The following is a 16,783-nucleotide window of genomic DNA, read 5'->3' on the forward strand; positions in this document are numbered from 1 at the left end:
TGAGAAGTCTTTAGCAAGGATACATGTTAAAGGTGGCTTTGTGCTTTGTCCGCCACTAGATGAGGAGAAGAGTGAAAAGCAAGTACATATGGCTGATCTGCAAGAGGTGGTGGTAGACCTCTGTGAGCTATATGGTATGGAAGTGCTTGAGGATTCTGCAATTGAGTGCATGTGGTAGGTAAAGACAAGAGCAAAGGAGCCAAAGATGGAGCTTCTAGTGCTACAAGTGTGCTCTATGACAGTGGGATATTCCCAAGCTAGGGCCAAGATTTCAAAGGAGGTTTGTGTGTGGTGGTTGAAGGGTATGGTGATAAGTGTAGTTGTGCAGTGGGTTGTCGAGAAAGTACATGATTTTCTTGAGGAGGATCTCACTTTAAATGGTTGAGGGGGAGGGCATGGTATGTTCAGTGTGAATAATGATGTGCACTTGGGGAGTGTTTGGTGGTGTTTTCTAGAAGTGGGCAGTATGCTTACGAATGCTGGGAGCAGTGGAGATATGCTATGGACAGATTATGTGGATGATTGGTTGTGCATTGGGATGCAACACTATGAGTGGCTACTATAGGTAGGTGGATGAGACCAATGCCAAGAATTCGACCCAAGTGGTAACCATGTTCAAATGTAGGGGTTGGGAAACCCGCTTAAGTAGGTGCGACAGGTGACAAAAGATAGCTTTTGTGCATATGGTTGTGGTTCTAGTGCTTTTGGTTGCCAGTTTGGTGTTTCAATTTTTTTAGGTGCACTAAACATGTGTGTGGTTGAACATGAATGTTCAACTAGGGGGTGGGAAATGATGGTGTAGGTCCGTCCTAGGAAGTGTGTGGTGAAATGTTTTGCATGATGATAGGTGCATGGTATAGTGCCGAGGCAATTGTGAGAGACTTGGGCAAGATAGTGGCAACGAAGATGTATGCTTAAATTGATTTTTAAGGCCTGGGGGACCTCCAAATTGGGATGATTGGGATATCAAGTCAAAGTGTCCAAAATGTGATAACTATATTCTAGAATATAGTGCTCAAGATGCTCTTGAAGCCCACCCAGACGGCTCATCAAACGGGTCCACGGTGTGAAAGATATGCCAGCTGGAAGTTGGAAGGTCTTCAAATCCCCAACGGACAAGGAAGATGGGAAAACACAACCAGAGCTGATGTCAGCACATAAAATTGAAGAGCTTGAGTTGTGGAGCATGTTGGTTCTCTTGAATTGCCAATCGGAGCCCCAAAAAGAAAGTCATGGGTAGGTGAATGTTTATCGGGGGCCATATGTGTGCGGGAATTAGTCGGAGTTTACAACTCGTTGATCAGAGTCATGGGCACTAAGATACGCCCAATTCAAGTTGGTGGGCAATCACGAAGAAAAAGAATCGGGTGTTTTTTCTCATTTTTTGAAAGTGCCATTTAGGAGCGTGAGATGGTCAAAACACGATAAAGCTCTTGAGATCTAGAATCAGCAAGATGAAGTTCGATATGACAAGTTCAAGTGGAAACCTGGAAAATACATGTGGTTGCGAGCACCAATGCTGTGGGAATCGAATGCAAAAATACTTCCTTGGTTATGAATACAAAAAGAAAGGGTGGGTGGAGCTTTGAATAAGTAAAAAGAAAGCTCAAGAGTTAAAAGGGGGAAAAAAAGAAGTGTGTGGGGTTACTAAGGGAAGCAAGTACGGGGTATCCAATCATAATAAATCAAAAAATCTCTCATTAGGAGAGTTTGTCCGCTTTGCACTGGATCACAGAGAAGGCATCAGAGAAAAAACACAACGAGGCAGGCACATTTTGCACAATGAGGAGGCAGAAGAGGTAGGGTAGAGGTGTGTTTTAGTGTGCGTGGGGAGGGGGTGTAGAGCGGGAGGTGTAGGGATCTATCACGATTATGTATTTTTTAAATTAATGAGCAGCCATTTCAGCACATGAGCATGGTTGCCCTCGTGGTATAACGCATCACACACTGTTGGATCTGCGTTCTATGCGAGTTCGAATTCATCCATCCACTTTTATGAGGGTGCAAAAGCAATCCCTCAATCCTTTGAAAGTCCAATGAAGCCAAATTGGCAGAATGAATCGTCGAACTAATTGAATAAAAGAGGGAAGCAAGTAGTGCCATAAATACTTTTTTTAGAAAGAAATGTAACGCGACATTTTCAAAGGAAAAAGCCAATTTTTTAGGAAAGGGGAAAAAGAGAAGAAGAAAGGGGTCAACGAGTGCCTTTTTAAGAAACTAGTATGACCTTTTGAGATAACTAACCACATAAAAATCTACAAGCTGAGAATGAGAGTAACTTGGTATTGACAATGATTGAGATTCTTTTCATACAATGAGAGAGAGAGAGAGAGAGTAGTGTGTGAGCAAAGAGACATTATATACCTCAACAATTAGAAGCGCGCATTCAAAATAACATTTCATTGATTGTAAATGCAATCTATTGATTGAGAGAGAGACAAAGAGAGAGTAATGTGAAAACAAAGCACACACATATGCTCAAAACCTCCAAAATGAATTCTTGCCCTATAAGGAAATAAGTCAAAAGAGAATATACATTACCTACTATATTTTTTTGTGATACTTCAAAAAATAGTACTTTGGACAATTAGGAGGATGGCCTATCAAATTATTATATCCCTCTGTTGAAGTTGCTTGCTGAGCTATGACGTTCTTTTTTTCTAATGCTAGAGCTACACTGTTGCTATTTGTCGTATGCAAAACATTGAACCTAAAATTATGAGTGAACGGATGGTATGTTGCAACGTATTTCCTCTTTTTTTTTGGTGGTTTTCTCGTGTGTGCTTTTCTCCTCGGGTCGTAGTTCTTTGCCACGCCTGTGTATCTCCTTCCATTTTTGTGCAGGTTATCGAGTAGACTATGTAGATGATTTCCTCGTCTGTCCGCTGCCTCTTTAATGCTGGCATCTCCGAAGATGTCTCCTCCTATGTCTGAGTTGCTTGAGTATTGTCTTCCATGTCAATCTTTATGTCTGCGATGTATCCCTGCATTGCATAAGTAAGTGTTATTTGTGTCGTGATTTAGAAATCCAGTTAGTTGTAAATAGTTCTTATACTTAAAGAGTGGATGCAATGTTTACATGTTGTTTCTTGCCTTTTTCTGAACAGGTCTGTTGTTTCTCCGAAGCGTTTGTTGAATAACTCTTGATCGAAGTGCCAAGTGAAATGCTCGTCTGTCAATATTGGTTCATTTTCTTTGAGTCCCATCTCGACCCTAATTTTGTTTAATATCATGTCAAAGTTTTTCCTGTCAAGGTCGAGGAGTTTGTCGAGCTATATGTTGAAGCCAAAGTACAACATCTCGATGGCAAACAATGAATTGCCCTTTGTCTTCGTATGTACCAGTTGCAGAGCCTCTCTGGCAAGTAATCTTCCCGTTGTATTGCAACTCAAGTTTGTTGAGTATTTCTTTCTGCAGTCCGGTTGCGAACTTGACCTATTTTTCACTGTTTTGCTTCAATATCTGCTTCATTGAGTTGATGTAGCTACGAACGTGCGATTAGTGTGGTCTTGGTTTTATGTATGAGTGTGGATGCTCCCCTGCTAAATTTGCCATTCTCATCTGGTTGGAGGTAGGATAGTTTGATGAGCCGTCGTTGTTTGTTGCAGATGAAGTGCTTGTTGCGTTTTTTTTAAACAGATCAAACAACTGCAAGTGAGGGCAAAGAATAAGCATGTTGTGAGAAGAGTTAACGATTCATTCAAACGTATTGTTTATCTTCAAGGAACATAGATTTTGGAATGTACAGACCTTGTTGGTTGCCATGTTGTAGTTGTTTTCTTAAAAAATTGTATCACAAGAGCCGATATTAAGAAATGCATCATATGATCTGCAAGTGAGGACAAACTTTATATGAAATGGAGTTATACATTTTTTCTTCACTGTACATACTCAAGTATCTAAAAGCAAACCTCTCATAGGCTCAAACATGTCTGGTGTAGGAAGCTCTACGATCCTTATGTGTCTTCTTTCGGTGACTTGCAAGAACATGACATACGCAAGGCCTGGCGCAAAAACTTGTTTGATGTTGAGTACGGCCTTTTTCGCTATTGTTGCACCCTATAATTTGGGACCCATTATTGCATATGCTAGTATTAAAGGTAATGCATATTCGTGGTTATATTTGAAGTTGAATGCCCTAGTGGAGTGTTTTGTACGTCGAACGGTGATTTTGGTATTTGTGTTGTCTATGCACACTGATTGCGTCTACTAGACCGTTGCAATTATGGGATATATTCTCGACCCTGCATGTGGTGTCATCTGCAGCGCCAATTTTCAAGTCGAGATTTGAGGTTATCATACACTTTGCACCAACAACAACATTGTATACTTCATTGAAAGAGGAGTTGTTGACCCAACTTTCTAAGAGTGGCTCGTTGTCCTCATTTGTTTTTAATGCTATTTAGACTATCTGTTCGTTTGCAAAACTCCTTTGCAATATGATGTCGTTGTATCTTCGAGCGTCGTCGTGATGTGTGCAAATGATTGTGGTGTCTTCGTCCATAGTTTCCAATAGTTCTTGTTCGTTTATGATGCACTAAAAGCGTGCTTGTTATCTCTTGTTCGGTTGGATTTCTTTGTCTAATTGTATGCAAAAAGTTGAGGAATATTGGGTCCGCTACGTGTTGATCTGAGAATGTCATCTTGTGGACAATGCCATGCTTGAAGTGTGTTGATTGTGTAATTGTACATACATGACAGAAAGCTACAGGGTGCTTACAGACAGGTGGTAGCTGTGCAAAATCTCCAAAGAGAAGCACCAATTTACTGCATAATGGATCATGAATTGATACGTTTGTGACATTGACAAGTTGGCAAACAACCATATTGAATATTGTGCTTGTGAGCATTGATATCTCGTCCATTATGATAATGTCAGCCTCTTTGATAGATGTGAATCTCTCATCCCGTAGATTTATTGATTCTGGTAGTGTTTATTCGAGCCCGCCGTTATCTTGAATTGATAGTGCATTGTTTTTGTGACACTGCTTAGCCGAGATGCAGTTGCACCAGTTGACGCTGTCAATATGACTGTCTTGTTTTGTTGTACAAACCTGGTCATAATGTATTTGGTGAAAAATGACTTTCCAAATCCTGAGATGCCCGTGATAATGTGGAGGTGGGATGTTTTGGTGGAAGTGTCTTCAAATATCTTGTGTTGTTCAGGAGTCAGTACTGCGTTATGGACATCGGAAAACTCCTTTAGAAGGTGCAGCATGTTATGCCTACTAGTTTCCTTGGTATCATTCATCTCTACATGGCTTGAATGAATTGGATTCTTGCGGTTCAGGAAGAGCTTTTGGTGGATTCTTGCGGTTCAGGAAGAGCTTTTGCATTCTGTAAAGTAACAAGACATTGGGTTTTCTTGCGAGATTAGATCGGACTCGGTTCTAAATGTTGCCTTCCGTAGTAGTATCTTAAAAAAGAAGCCCTCCGGTTGGTGGCCAGGGTGGTATTCGGTGAATCATATTAGCGAGTGATTTTCTAGTACCAAGTTGTTGTAGGCATCATACATCTGTCTCTTCTTAGATCCTGTGGTGTTGTTCTTGAACTTGAAATTTTTGTGGTACATGCAGAACGTGTATTGCTCTAGCTGCAATGGCCTTGCACAGTATAAGTCAACTAGGTGCATAATGATCATTTGGCTTTGTGATAAAAATCTTTGTCTTAGTGAAGGTGACGATGAGTCGATATATTCCACGGCTTCGCTTCTTGTGATGATCAAAATTTGCAGGCAATTTAGTGTTGCCTCTGTTGCTGAAATTGGCTTGGACATTATCGATGCTGCAATTACGTGGAGCTTGACCTTGTCTAATCCATTCAAGCCGAGCCTCGCTACGTTCTCCTCTGATAGGTTCAGTGTCATACTAATCAATATCTAATTCTCCTAAATGATTTTCTCATGTTAAATTGATCATTTAATATGGGGAAGTGCCAAGGGAGAAAAAGCTAGAATATTGGTTGAACTAGCAGACCGGCCACAGTAGGGATCCAAAGGAGGGAAAATAGGGATCCAAAAGGGGGGCCATCTGCAAAAGAGCAATGTGCACCAATGGGCTTAAAAGACCCTAAGGTTCAGCCCATTAAGACTTCCAAAATGCTAAGGTTCCAAAATTCAAAGATTCTGTCCAAAGGCCAAAAGCTGAAGGAAATTGGATGCTTTGTGTGTGTCCCAAAAGTCTTCAACCATCCCTACATAGGAGGGGGCAAGCCCTAGAAGTAGGCGATGAGAGAGAAACTCGCACACACACACACAAGCTCCCTTTACACAAAGGGAATGAGGGACACATGTCAGCTCCCTAGCCCAGATGCCCACAAGGTGTACCCAATTCCTATTGGATGGCCTTGGAGGTGGACCAATGAGAATTAAGCTAGAGTAAACCTAGTTTAATTAATTTAAAAACACTTAATAAAATAACCAATAAGAATTAAGCTCTCTAGAAGACTATTGGACAGTCTCCCAAGGGGTCCAATGAGCATTCAACAGCCTAATGGCTTGCCTGATTCCTATTGGCCAGGAGGCAAAGGGTTCGAATGAGAGTTTAGTTGAATTAAATAATTACCTAAAGCTCTCACAAAAGGGGGAAGGGGGACACATGTCAGAAGGCTATCACTTATGCTACTTAGTTTCCATTGGCTAGGCCTGGGGAGGTCCAATAGGGTTGTAGCATGAGCATTTAGCAAGGGGGGTCAACCAAGAGAGAGAGGGGGGCTGATTTTCACAAGGCATTATCACACACACACTCACACAATCTCATGTCTGAAGAAAAGAAGACTCTCTCTCCTTCTCAAGCTTTAATGTAAAGCTTATCACCTACTCTAAGCTTGTGAGAAGGGAAGCCTACACCAACAACTCTTGGATTTGTGATGCAAATACAACCAAGAGCCAAGCTTCAATGCATTCTCATCTCCTCTATCATGATAATTACTAAGCTAAGCTATGCTAATATGAGTGATTATGTGAGGAGATGTACATCTTTCTCGTAAGAATACTCCTTCTTCCTCTCAATCTACTCTCATACCCCGCTAGCTCTCACCATCTTCAAAGGTGTGTGAGGTCTTGGGTATAAGACCGTGAGGGAATTGATGTTGTGTTTGATAAGTGTTTTGCTTAGTACATGAAGTTTCCATCTTCATTGCACTAGCTAGTCTTAAAGGAACACAAATAATTGTATTGTAAAATGTTGCTCTTGATGGGAGAAACCATAATACAAAGCCTTTTGGAGAGGGGACCGGCTCCATGCAAATCGGGTCCTCAATTGTTGTCAATTGATGGGAGAAACCATAATACAAAGCCTTTTGGAGGGGGGACCGGCTCTATGCAAATCTGGTCCTCAACTGTCTCTCTTGATGGGAGAAACCATAATACAAAGCCTTTTGCAGGGGGGACCACGAAGATGGCTCCACGAAGACGGCGGGCTAAACGCTCTCCATCACCTCCAAAATGGAGAAGACCATTGCATACTTCTCCACACCATACTTCAAAGAGGGATGACAAAAAGCAAGAGAAGAAAAAGGAGAGAAAGAGGACACCCCCTTCTCCATCTTCTTCATCCTCTTCCTCTTATGAAAGTGATGGTGAAGACAAAGAAGATCAAGGAAAGAAAAAGGAGAGAAAGAGGTCACTCTCTTCTTCATCTTCCTCAAATTCCTCATCTTAAAGTGATGGTGCAACCTTTGAACCATCAAAAAGAAGAGGCCATAGGAAATCCTATGCGGCGTGGAAAAGGTCATCCAAGCTCAAGAAGTTCAAATAGGGAGAGAAGAGCATCTCTCTCCTTACATACGATGGCACTTTTGGTGCTACGGACAAAGTCTTGGCCTTTATCCAACAATTCCATGCCGCGTTTGAGGATGAGGGCTTCACGGAGTCCTCTAAGATGCACCATGTAGCTATGTACTTTCAAAAGTCCGCCAAACAATGGTCATCTAGCCTATGAGCCAACGGTGAAGCTCCAAAGAACATGGAAATCTTTAAGAGCTTCCATTATGAAGCAGTTTTTGGCCACCGATGCCACAGACAAAGTACTCATCAAGTGGTGAAGCTTGAAGCTCTCTCCCTACGAATCAATTCACAAATATGTAGACAAGTTTTGGGATTTACAAGTCAAAGCCACTGTCTTCAAGAAGTTGGATTTTGGAGAGCAAAAGCAACAATTTCGTGCGGACTTAATTGAACAAATGGTGGAGTATGTCAACTCCCAAAACCCACACACCATATCGGCGGTTATACACCATACTATGGTGGCCTCTCGAATCAATTTCCAAACGGGGGCCAAAAGAAATTCTAAGCCCATGGAAAACAAGGGTTCCAATGAGCCTAAGGGGAAGGACAATGTCCAAAAGTCTCCTAAAGGCAAATCCAACAAAGCTAAAGAGAAGAGAGTTTATAAAGGCAAAAATAAACTCTCTCCTGAATATCTTGAGCGTTATCACAAGGATAACCATTTTTTCATGTGCGGAAAGCAAGGGCATGCGTACTGCGCTTGTCCCCAAAAGAACACACGCCATGAAACTCCTAGAGCTACCTTGGTCGAAATCCAAGAGGAGGAAATTCACCACAAAAGGTAAGGGAACATGATGATTTTATTCTCTTTGACCCTAGTTCTACTCACAATTTTATATCTATATAGTTGGCCACCAAGCTAGGCATACAAGCCTACAAGATGGAAGATGTCCTACCCACAGATGGTGCTTTCAAGGGGCAAGAATCTTCAGTCACTCCCTTAATCGGGAAATTGAGGCTCTTGGTCCAAAGCTATGTGGACAAAGAGGACTTCTTTATCTCTCCTCTCAAGCATGAGGATGTAATCCTAGGGGCACCATGATTTGATCGCATGGCTGCCAATGTTAAATTCCCTGAAAGGAGAATCTCCTTTAAGTTTAGGGAAAAAGATATGTATATAGATGCTAAGGAAATGGGTAACACTATACCCATTGTACATACACCAGCTTTTAACAAGTCAATAAAGAGCTCTATTTTCGTGTACATGATTTTTGTTAAAGATTCTCAAAATGAACCTAATGTTTTAGCAAAAGAAAATACACATAATAAAAAGGAATTAGAGTTATCCAATTTTCTCAAGGGGTTTCAAGATGTCTTTATTGACGACATCCCTTGTGAGCTACCTCCTAAACGAGGCAATGATGACCATGCAATTGAACTTCTTCCAGGAAGTTCACCGCCTAACAAACCTCTTTATAGAGTTTCTCAAGCTCAACAAGAGGAGATTATGCAGCCAGTGCATCAGTTAGTTGATAAGGGCATGGTTAGGCCTAGCTCATCGATCTCCATTTTGTTCTCCTGTGCTACTAGTGCAAAAGAAAGATGGCACATATCGTATATGTGTCGACTATAGAGCACTAAATAGGATCACTATCAAGAATGGGTTTCCTGTCCCATGGGTAGAACACCTATTTGATAAGCTACAAGGGTCCACCTACTTCAGTAGTATTGACCTAAAAAGTGGCTATCATCAAATAAGGATAGTTGATCAAGACATTGTGAAGATCACATTTTGCACTACGTTTGGTCTTTACGAATACAGTATCATGCCTTTTGGCTTGACCAATGCACCAGCCACAGTCAACCACTTGATAGAGAAGCTATTCAGGCCTCCCAAACCTTTATTGGAGTGTTCTTTGATGATATCATCATCTACTCTAATTCATTAGACGAACACAAGCAACACCTCCAGGTAATATTTCAAGTTTTAAGAGAGAATAAACTTTATGTTAATCGAAAGAAAAGTGAATTTTTCTTGCAAGAGATTTAGTATTTAGGTCACGTTATCTCTCAAGATGGCATTCAAATGGATCCATCAAAGTTAGAGCTAATAAAAGGATGGCCTAGACCAAGGAATCTTCATGAGTTAAGAAGCTTTATAGGTATGTGTGCATACTATAGAAGCTTCATAGAAAAGTTCTCACTAATAACAGGACCATTACATGACCTAACAAAGAAAAACGCTAGGTACACATGGTTTGCCAAGGAGAACAATGCTTTCGAAAAGCTTAAAGAAAATCTTATTTCTCAACCTGTGCTTACACTACCGGATCTCTCAAAGCCATTTGAGGTCCAATGTGATGCTTGTGGTGATTGCCTTGGAGTTGTTTTGCTCCAAGAAGGGCACGCCATAGGCTATGAAAGTCAAAAGCTTGACCCTATTGAGCAAGCTTTAGGCATATATGAAAAGGAACTCCTCACATTTCTACATGCCTTAGAATCATGGAAGAACTATTTATTGGGGACTCCTTTCATTCTGCGAACGGATCACCAAAGTCTTAAGTACTTCATGACGTAGACCAAGCTCTCCGACAAACAAATGAGGTGGGAAAATTTACCTTTGCAATTTCTTTTCCATATTGATCACATTGCTGGCAAGCATAATCAAGTAGCCGATGCACTCTCAAGACGGCCGAGAGTGAATGCGGTTTCCATAGCAACTCACAATGATCTATCTTCTATGATAGATGAGTATGTTGTTGATCCCGATTTGAGATGTGATTTCAGCCCTTACATTAGGGAATAAAGAGGAACCATTTACCTTACAAGATGGTTATCTTCTCTATGGAAATAGACTATGCGTTACTAGCTCCGTAATGTATGAATCTCATGCTCCTCCTTATGTGGGGCATAGAGGGATTCAGTCTACCTTAAAGGGGATTAAAATTGGCCTACCATGAAAGCAAACATACAAGAGTATGTTTCTAAATGTGTGGTATGCCAAAAGACAAAGTTTGATAGAGGGAAGCAACCTGGACTGCTTCAACCTTTGCCAATCCCAAATTCACCATGGGAGAGCATATCCATGGATTTTATCTTTGGATTGCCTAAGTCTATCCATGGGAATATGGGAATATGGACGATAGTAGACAGGTTCAATAAACAAACTCATTTTATACCTGTCAAAAAGACTATCGAAGCCCATCAAATGGCAACCCTCTTCATTTCACAAATCTTCAAGTACCATGCCTTGCCAATGTCCATAGTGTCGGATAGAGATCCTAGAATGACCAGTAATTTCTAGAAGGGTCTCTTTGAGGATTTAAGAACAAGGCTAAACTTCTCTTCGGCCTATCACCCGCAAACGGATGGCCAAAGTGAAATAGCTAACCTAACAATTCTCGATCTACTAAAAGCCTATGTAACGGAAGTAGATCAAAGATCCCAATGGGAGAAGTACTTACCCTTAGTGGAGTATGCCTACAATAACACTGTACATACTTTCATGGGAAAAGCACCTTTTGAGGTAATTGAGGGAAGATAAAAAAGTCCCTTGCTACTTAAGGTACACGGGAAGATCTTCACTGCAAATGAGTATAGCCGAGACCAACAAGAATCTTTCCAAAAGATTAAGGATGCTATCTCTATCTCATAGCAAAGGAAAAAGACTGTTGCTGACAAGCACAAAAGAGCCCAAGCCTTTAAATAAAATGATTGGGTCTCACTCAAATTTCCCAAGGCTCAATTAAGGCACACGACGGGCAAGAATACTACGGGACACCAAAAGTACTATACTAAGTTAGCAAAAAGATACTATGGTCCCTTCCAAATTCTTAGGCCAATCAATGAGACGGCCTATCAACTCAAGTTGCCCAACCATTGGCTCATACACAATGATTTCCATGTGAGCTTACTAGAGCCTTACAAAGGAGAGCCACCTCAAGAACCAACTATTGAAGACCCGCCGGAGATCGCTGTTGTGGCTCAGGTATGTATGCCACTATTTCATCTGTTATCGATTCAATGTCGCCTTAGGAAACCCACAAAATTAGATGAGCATGCATTGATCCTCGGTTTTGTATCTCGTACATTAAAAGATGATGCTCTATTTCGCCTAAGACTTTGCTCCCCCCAAAAATATGGTTGTTGAAGAAGATGTACAGACGCTCGTGGAACAACACGACACACTCGATAGGACAATCTTTCCATGTGTAGCTTCCATTGAATGAATAAGAAATATTCTCAATTACTATAATTTTTTTCCACCTACTTTTTGTGACTTTGTCCGCTGTAAATGTCAGGAACAGATCGGCTAGGCCCCAAGTCAACCATTGTGATGAGATCTTTGAGGTTCTTTTGATTCCATGATAGAGTGCCGGGCATTGTCGAAGGAAGCTTGTATCTTATAATGTTTCTTACTACATCTTGATTGGATGCATTCTTGTGCTTTCTCTTATACGCGTCTATGTCACCCTGCAACATCTACAAATTGGAAATCATGATTTCTCTCTTGAGTTGGTACATGATGAGTAGGTATGGCTTGTACAAGGTATACACGGAGAACAACATGTTGATCCTCATCCTGATGTAGTCACTGAATCGGGTGTCTGCTTCATAGTTCTTGCGTCCGAATGGGAATAAAAAAGGGAACACAACTTTTTCTATTGTCACGTCGTACGCTCAATAAGGCCTGAGCCCTCACGGAGCTTTACTGAGCCAAAGTCGTGAGAGTCTGTTCTGGTACATGACCGTCTTATCGAGGTGGCGTACATGTTTTCAAGAAGGCTCTTCTCACATTGCGCTTCTGCTTCCTCCATCAATGCAAAAGGCTCTGTTTTTGAGTGGCTTGTAATGATTGACGTAACAGCGTTCGGTGTCAGCACACACAAAGTGGTTTTTTTGTGGGGTTTCTCTACCACAATCTTATACATCTTGATAACTGGATTATGGAGTAAGTTGTAGGCCAAAATGTATGATAAGCGCGAGGATGCGAGTTACTTTGACAGTTGTTGTAGATTTGCCGCTTTTGTCCAACAGATCAGAGGGTCATCAAGCAAGGATGGTTTTTCAAGTACGCCGAATGCTACAGCGTTCGCAGAGCTTGTGACGCTTTAAAAAATATCAATTATACTGAGGAGCTGAGTGTGAAGCTGGTTGGATTCCAGGATACGTCGGACATAGTCTGGTAGCAGTACTACTATGCTTTTGGTCGTGACGTATCTGTCGCAGCTGGAGCAACATGACCAATGTATCGATACTCCTTCCTTCTCGGTAGCGTTTAGGAATGTCATGGTAGCTAGACTAACGCAGGCATTGTCTAGTATTTTCTTTCCTAGGTGAGTTTTGAGAATGTGGAAGTTCCGCAACCGGCACAAAATGTAAAGTTTTTGGATGCAGCGATGCACTTATCTTTCCAACATTGTGATAGAATGTCGATTCCAATCCACGAACTTGCAGTTGCACTCAGACTCTCTTTCCTCTTTTTTCTTGTTCGTTGTTTTGCTACTCGCCTCTTTCTTTTCTAAGTGAGTTTGTCCATCACCATGCTTGGGATCTGAAAGCATTAATTACAATATGAAACATCCTATCCATTAGAGTTTCTTAATTGTGGTTTGGTTTTTCAATGATGCAGGAAATGCAGTACGTGCTCACATGCCAGTGCTCATAAAAAAAAGAAAAAACCATACGCAAGTATAGTGGGGAGGTGGCACCGTCCTCACCCAAGTTTTATAAACCATAGGGAACGTGCCATTCCCCGGTCACCTTTTTTCACCTCCAGTGTTGGAGGGATACCAATGCTTCTTCTCCAGTGTTGGAGGGACGCATTTCCATCATTTGAAATTTGTATATTTATGTGTGTTGCATTAGTTTTGTATAAAATAAAGTAGATAGCATTAGGACGTCCATTTTAGTCTCATATACAGTGACATCTACATTTATCACTCGATTGTTCTAACTTCTTGGATGGGGGATGGAGTTGCTCTACTCATGTTTTTATGAGACTTGGGTGTAGGAGTAGATATCAATAGGAATAAATGGGCGAGGAAGCTGGGTGTAATGTTTCCCAGCAATGTCGATGCCTATGATGAGGAAGAACTGATGCATGAAGTTGGATGCGGTGCTGGTCATGCCTCGTATGATGGAGAGTTGTTGGCTTGCGAGGTAGAGGTAAATCTTGAAGACTACTGGGGTAGGGACTATCAGGAGCCTCAAGTGGTGACAGGGTTTTGTGGCATGCTCAATTGTGAAGAAGCAGAGTGTGGGACAGCTGAGCAGCCCATGAGTGCAAAACATGCCAAACAGAAATATGCACCTAACCAAGAGGGAATGCGGCTGAATGGGACACTTGAGCATACCCGACACAGTCAAGGGCTAATGTTTCAAATAGGCCAGAAAGAGTTTAGCTGGATGTTGAGGGCAGTTGGTTGATCGGTTCCCCATTGTCAAAGAGGGTTGTTCACCGAGCGGGAGCACAACATGATTACGCATGAGAATAGCCAGCGTAGTAGAGACCAGATCACTACAACCAGGCGATGTAATGCAAAGGGTGGCAAAATTTTCAGTGGTTTTTGCATGAACCATATTGTGAGAATGCAGGTTCCGCGCGAGCCTGCGTTTCATTCGAAATGTTTTGTTTGGGGAGTGGCTTGGACTGGGTCCATGACCATGGAATGCGAAGTTGAATATGACGAATGGATTACCTGGCGAGCGTCATGCTCGTGCTTATGGTGGTTAAAAGATATGGGCTAAGAAGGAATCACACCCCGCAAGGCAGCGAAGCGATGTATACCTCGAGAATGCGAAAATGGTAGTCGAGCAACTTCATCTGGCTAGTTGCTTCGAATGGTTTTAGAGCAACAGATGTCTATGGATATGTGCATGTGTGTGGCAATGGACACAATACGACAATGTTTGACGATGAGGTGTATTGTTTTTGGGATGAGGTAGGTGCACTCGATGAGGACATTGAGATTTTTTGGGGGAGGGGTGAGTGTTATGGTTCCCTTTTGGGTGAACACTTTGGGACCCTCCTCTACCTCCCGGACCATTGATGCAAACACGACTTCGTGTCTTGAGGCACACAACGGATTGCAATTTCATGAATCTCTTGTGAACCGCCTTGTAACTGCAGTCACGTCTGGAAACCACCTCTAGCTAGCTAATACAATCACGTTCATAGCCTTCTTGCCTATCACCTTCTTGTGTGATTCAAGCTTTAACAGCCTCTCTCTCTCTCTCTCCTCTTCCTTGTGAGAACTCTCCTTTTCCTCTTCTCTACATGGTATCATCGTAGCAAGAGGACGATCCTCCCTCTCTCTCTCTCCTCTTCCTTGTGAGATCTCTCCTTTTCCTCTTCTCTACATGGTATCATCGTAGCAAGAGGACGATCCTCCCTCGCCCGTGCAATGCCCCACCATGCAGCCCCCTGCGCTGCTATTACTCTGGGCAATGAACGTCCTCACGTTTCTCTGGCTGCCCTGAGGCGAGGACTCCATACCTGCAGTGGAGGAACACCGGGCACTTTTAACGCCCAACATTCTGCGGCTTCCCCGGCACTACCTCAGCAGTCTCCCCACAACTCGCAGCCCCAACTTCAAGGCTCGTTATACCACCACCTGACGCCTGGTTTGCAAGCTCTGGCCGGGGTCCTTCATGCAGGCGCAACCCACCCAGCCTACCACACTCTTGGCACTGATGCTGATGGTGCCGCTACCATCATTGAAACCCCCCTCTCCAGCCATGCTGCTTTGGTGGTTAAGGTTCCCCAACCATTTCCTGCTTCCGACACAGACAAGTCTGGCGCACCCCTGCCTTGCTCATCCCAGGGCACAGATGCTGATTGTGATGGTGATGCAACCATCATTGATACCTTCCTTGGGCATTTGGAGGCCGAAGACACTACTGCAGATGACTTTGATGCTGCCGCCCTTGCAGATGCAACCCTTTCGGCTGCCCTTGATGCACGTGCTATAGACGACCCTGCTGCGGCCATGATTGCCGCTCACCTTGCAGAAGAAGAGTTTTTCACCAAAATTGCTGCCACACATGATGCTACACACCCCAATGATGTTCCTCCTAGCTTTGCGCTCGCAGATGCCACTGCCACACTTGATGCTAAATCTCTTGCTGTGGGTAGATCCATATGAAGCCGACCCCTTGCATATGGTGCTTTCCTTGTGAACCCGGTTACTGTAGATCTTACTGTGCTTCAACCCATCTCAGCCCTTCCCCTCTTTGGCACTGCTAGCCCAGACACTACGCTATCGGCACCCAGCCCCCTCTTGCGGCCTCTCCATTTGAAGCTTCTACTGGCCGTGATGCTAAATTAGAAGCTCTCCTTCAACCCACACGAGCATTTCTTGAACCTGCTCATGCTGCCGCTACCAGCCTACACACCTGTCAGCCTGCACACTTGCATGGTGCTCATGATGATCAAGTAAACGCCACCTCTTTGGCTCATCTAGCTGCTCACACTAAGCAAACCTCGGCGATCTCTTCTATTGCCGAGCACCTCGTCTTGGGTCATTCACCCACTGCTCGTGCCGCTTTCATGATGCTGGTTCAAACCACCACAACCAGGTGGCCTCTCGAAGCCAACGGTTTAATATGCACCCAGTGCAAAGGACACTTTCATAGATATAGCTTTAGCTCGAGACCCTTGAATACCCTCAATCCTAGCAGGCGGTACAATCCAAAAACAAACACTCATCACCTTGCACCCGATGCTGCCAAGAACGCATCCATTCTCCGTCAAGTTTGCACGATGCATAGAACACTTTGTCAAGCTTCTCTTGCCCCACTCAATGGTCATGCACATGCTGACGGTGATCAGGTTATTCCTCACTCTTATTTTCTTTCCACGCTCGACTTGCTTGATGCTTACAAATCTATGCCTCTTACTTCTGAGCACTACTTCCAACCCTTCTCTTTTGAGGGCCTCTACCAAAGCAATACTCAGCTTTCCGTGCCTTCTGCAACACTCAACTTGCCAGGTCATCTTTTCTGCAACACTCAGCTTAGTTATACAGCCTTGAAACAACTTCCCTCGCCAAGAGC

General features: G+C 42.9%; 1 protein-coding gene and 1 pseudogene across 1 annotated transcript; one reads left to right on the plus strand and one right to left on the minus strand.

Annotated features, from left to right (window-relative positions):
• Positions 1–1,700: 1,700 nt before the first annotated feature.
• LOC147444272 (uncharacterized) lies at positions 1,701–3,765 on the minus strand (annotated as a pseudogene).
• Positions 3,766–15,114: 11,349 nt separating this feature from the next.
• Positions 15,115–16,311, plus strand: LOC147444273 (uncharacterized). Its single transcript, XM_086527825.1, has one exon. It carries the CDS (start codon positions 15,133–15,135, stop codon positions 15,871–15,873), a length of 741 nt encoding a protein of 246 aa, XP_086383951.1. The 5' UTR covers positions 15,115–15,132; the 3' UTR covers positions 15,874–16,311.
• Positions 16,312–16,783: the final 472 nt, after the last annotated feature.

The sequence above is a fragment of the Adiantum capillus-veneris genome, chromosome 13 (assembly GCF_014529385.1).
Source record: "Adiantum capillus-veneris isolate H3 chromosome 13, ASM1452938v2, whole genome shotgun sequence".
In the NCBI taxonomy this organism is placed as follows: Eukaryota; Viridiplantae; Streptophyta; class Polypodiopsida; order Polypodiales; family Pteridaceae; genus Adiantum; species Adiantum capillus-veneris.

Excerpts from the sequence above, each read along its gene's own strand:
- LOC147444273 (XM_086527825.1), top strand. The coding sequence starts at position 15,133 with ATGCCCCACCATGCAGCCCCCTGCGCTGCTATTACTCTGGGCAATGAA.